The sequence below is a fragment of the Myotis brandtii genome, unplaced genomic scaffold (assembly GCF_000412655.1).
Source record: "Myotis brandtii unplaced genomic scaffold, ASM41265v1 scaffold1763, whole genome shotgun sequence".
Taxonomy (NCBI): domain Eukaryota; kingdom Metazoa; phylum Chordata; class Mammalia; order Chiroptera; family Vespertilionidae; genus Myotis; species Myotis brandtii.
Genome location: NW_005356530.1, coordinates 116,903 through 120,900, shown reverse-complemented (window position 1 = coordinate 120,900; position 3,998 = coordinate 116,903). Strand labels below are relative to the sequence as shown.

At 60.2% G+C, this 3,998-nt stretch overlaps 1 protein-coding gene across 2 annotated transcripts in view; it reads left to right on the top strand.

Annotated features, from left to right (window-relative positions):
• The first annotated feature begins 1,380 nt into the window (after window positions 1–1,380).
• RPL28 (ribosomal protein L28) overlaps window positions 1,381–3,998 on the top strand; it is a 3,193-nt gene continuing 575 nt past the window's right edge. Inside the window, exons 1-3 of one of the 2 annotated variants that reach the window (XM_014537321.1) lie at window positions 1,381–1,485; window positions 1,825–1,913; window positions 2,021–2,241. In XM_014537321.1, coding sequence (XP_014392807.1) covers window positions 1,833–1,913; window positions 2,021–2,241 — 302 coding nt within the window. In that variant the 5' untranslated portion in view covers window positions 1,381–1,485; window positions 1,825–1,832. Of the gene's footprint in view, window positions 1,486–1,824; window positions 1,914–2,020; window positions 2,242–2,299; window positions 2,424–3,998 lie in introns of both variants that reach the window. The other variant, XM_014537322.1, reaches the window with a different exon arrangement.

Sequence of the window (3,998 nt, the reverse complement as noted above, 5' to 3'; positions counted from 1 at the left end):
GGGCGCGGGGGAAGCCTGGGCCCTGTTCTGCTCCGCCCGCCCCCAGGCGCCTCCCGTGCACGCACGGTGGGGTCAGGTGGGGTCAAAAGCAAGGCTCAGACCAGGCCCTCAACCCCAAGGAGCTGTGGGACGCGGGCTCACGCATGGCCCGTCCCCTGGAGCCTCCTGGGGGACACTCCCAGCGGAAGGCACAGAGGTGGACCGTTCACAGGACTCTGACCCCGCCGTCGGGTTCATGAACCTTGTGTCCATGGCGGTGACAGAAGGCATGGTCGCTGCTTTTGTGCAGCAGGGGTTCCGCCAGGTCCTGTGCTGCGGAGGCTGCGGACTGAGGACCCAGACACATCAGGCAAGGCTCCTGCCCCTTCAAGATGACCTTGAAAACAAACAGGATCGAAAGGAACAGAAAGTAGGCTCCCAGGAAGTTTAATGGGGTGGAACATAGTGGACTTACAGGCAGAATGGGGAGGGGGCTGAGCGGACAGGTATGGGACCCCCTGCAGTGGTTCTCTACCTTCTGGCCCTTTAAATAGTTCCTCATGTTGTGACCCCCCAACCATAAAATTATTTTCGTTGCTACTTCATAACTGTAATGTTGCTACTGTTATGAATCGTCATGTAAATATCTGATATGCAGGATGGTCTTAGGCGACCCCTGTGAAAGGGTCGTTCGACCCCCAAAGGGGTCGCGACCCACGGGTTGAGAACCGCTGCAAAGGAACGAACCAAGGGCTTTCCCAGGCCAATCTCTTTTCCTCCAAACAATTCGCCCTTAGAGGAAACCCACGCTCCCCTGGGTGGCAATCTGCCACGAGTCAGGTCTAGCTTCTCTCTAGACCAAGCACTTCAAGACTTTATTCCAAAAGAACCCTGGAGAGGGGAAATGAGGGGCCTGCCGGGGTTCGGAAGGGTTCCCAACGTGCCGGAACAGCCCCGAACCCGGCAGGGGCCAATCAGAAAGGCTGCCACCCTTTCCGAAGAGCATTTCCGGAGAGTTCCGAAGGCGCCCGAGCGAGCCTTCGTCGGCAATAGCCGAGAGCTTACGGAGAAGACCGGAAGCACCAGGGCTTGGCTTAAGAGTTCACGCACTCAACATGTTCATTCATAAACATAAACCCTAAAACAAATGTTTACTGAGCGCCCCTCCTGTGCCAAGCGCTGGGTGAGCAGTCCTAGGGGAGAGGCCGCCGACGAAAGGGCTGTACCCAGTCGTAAAGTTCCGGAAACAAACGAGCGGTCCCGGAACGGTGTAGCTCCGCGTCTGAGAACCCGCCTTCGGGTCTCCGGCCGAAGAGTTCCGAAGGTTCCGAGCGGTGTGCGACCGGAAGACGGAAACAGCCGAACGTTGCCGAGCCGCCTCGGAGGCGGGGTCGGGAGGCGACGCGCGCGTTCCCAGAGAGGAAACGGAAATGCGTATCGGTATTAAAGGCGTCGCCCCGCCCCTTGCGTGCCTCTTTCCGTCTCCGGCTGCCGCAGCGTGAGGAGGTAAGCGAAGGCCTTGCGCTCGCCCGCGTGGCCGCATCTTGCGTCCCCCGCCCCGTGTTTGCCCCCGTCGGCTTTTCTCATTGCGCCCCTCGCGTCCTTGGCTCGCCCCCCGGCCCCGCCACCGGAAGACGCGGTGGATTCTCACGTTCTCCCCCGCAGTTAGTCTCGGCGCCGAAGTTCAGTCCCTCCGCCTTAGGTCGCCCAGCCCCGGCCTAGCAGGTTCCTGGGCGCTGTCTGCCCTCAGGGTGCCCGCTTTCGCCTGGTTCCGGCTCACATCCTCGGTTGTCCTGGTGGGGCCCGGCGTCGGCTTGACACCTCCCCGCGCCCCTCTCCCCGCAGCTGCCGCCATGTCTGCCCACCTGCAATGGATGATCGTGCGGAACTGCTCCAGCTTCCTGATCAAGAGGAACAAGCAGACGTACAGCACCGTACGTGGGGCTGGGACTCCTGGGTCTGAGGGGAGGCCCTTTCACGGGCTCCGGGATCCCCCCCGCCTCCCACCTCTTCACGACCCCTATGCGTCCTCCCTTTCCAGGAACCCAATAACCTGAAGGCCCGCAACTCCTTTCGCTACAACGGGCTGATTCACCGCAAGACAGTGGGCGTGGAGCCGGTGCCCAACGGCAAAGGGGTGGTGGTCATCATGAAGCGGAGATCCGGCCAGAGAAAGCCCGCCACCTCCTACGTGTGCACCACCATCAACAAGAACGCCCGGGCCACCCTGAGCAGCATCCGGCACATGATCCGCAAGAACAAGTACCGCCCGGATCTGCCCCCAACCTCTTCACGACTCCCATGCGTCCTCCCTTCCCAGGAACCCAATAACCTGAAGGCCCGCAACTCCTTTCGCTACAACGGGCTGATTCACCGCAAGACGGTGGGCGTGGAGCCGGCGCCCGACGGCAAAGGGGTGGTGGTCATCATGAAGCGGAGATCCGGTGAGCGTTCCCCCGGCTCGGCCCAGGTCGGGGCAGGGAGCTGTGGGTGGTCAGCGTTGGGCGAGGGGAGTAATGCTGCCCCTGGGACTCCTGGGGTCAGGGTATTCCCTCTGGGAAGCTGCTCTCTCCTTGGCCATTCCGCCCTCGGTGGGCGCTGGCCGGGCCTTTTTCACTTGTTTTGTCCTCTGCAAAGTGGAGGAATTAACAAGATCTGGGGCGAGGGGAGTAATGCTGCCCCTGGGGTCAGGGTATTCCCTCTGGGAAGCTGCTCCCCTCTTGGGCACCCCGCCCTCGGTGGGCGCTGGCCGGGCCTTTTTCACTTGTTTTGTCCTCTGCAAAGTGGAGGAATTAAGATCTGCCCTGTATGTGCTGGTGCTGGTGGTTAGGATGAAATGACTGGGTTGCTCAGGAGCCAGTGTTTTAAGGTTAAAGCCTTCAAACCGCCCAGCTGGGGGTGGGTGTCTCCATCTCAGTGCCGGTGGGAAAATTTGGGCAAATTGGTGAGCCTCCTGCTAGCTCCCACTTGCAAGTGACAGGCTGGGTTGGAAACAGCAGTTTGACACCCCACCCCACCCCCATCTCCCCCATCCCCATTCCTCTGTGGGCTCAAGGAGAGCATCCGCCCCCATAAACTGCACGGTAGGCATTTGGGTGTGTTGGAGGCGTTCTGGGAGTTAGGAGTCACAGGGCATCGGACTGCCACCACTTCTGTTCTTTGCGGTGGTTTTTAAGAGGAATGAGCTTTTCCCGGGTCCTTGATGAGGCCAAATTCTGTTTAGGGTCGGGTTTCAGCGCCCTGTTCATTGTCAGCCGTGGCCTTGGCCTGCCAGCTCCTGATGGCAGGGACTCCTGCCCGCCCTGCAGGAGGAGGTTCCCCTTCTCGGGGTCACAGCCCCGGAGCACCCACCCCCTGGCACCAGGGGGCTTCTCGGTGTTCACGCTCCTCATTCTGGTGTGTTGGGTCCTAAAAACTTGCCCCTCTTGGTTTGCCCAGTGGCCTTTCCCAGACTGTCAGGAACTAGACCGACCTGGGCAGGTACTGTGGGCCCTGCTCCGGGGTCAGTGACTCAGCCATGCCCCTGGCATGGAGGCGGGTCCTTGGCTGAATTCTGGGCAGCGGAGTCCGGACTCCCCCTGTGCACCAGGCTCCCCACCTCTGGCCCATGGTGACTCCCTGTCAGGGCCAGGCCTTAGCTTGGCCTTTCAGACCCTTGTTCAGAGTGGGTGCCTTGAGCCTGGGAGGGTGGGGCCGGGAGAGGAGGCAGCTGCTGTGCTTGGAGGGTCACTAACAGGCCAGCACGGTGCTGAGTGCCCACCTCACCTCTGTGCCCAGACCCGGGCGGCCTGGATTCCGAGAACTGCTGTGTGTGTGTGTGTGTGTGTGTGTGTGATTTTGGACAGAAGTGCTCATTCTGTGTCTGCTCAAGTGAGATGGTGGGGGTTGCTGTGTCTCAGACATAGAGATGAGGTGCCTGTACAGTGCCTGTGGCCTGGCTCTGGGGGAGTGTCCCTGGAATCTTTTTTTTTTTATATATATATATATTTTTTTTTTTTTTTTTTTTTTTTAGGGGGGGG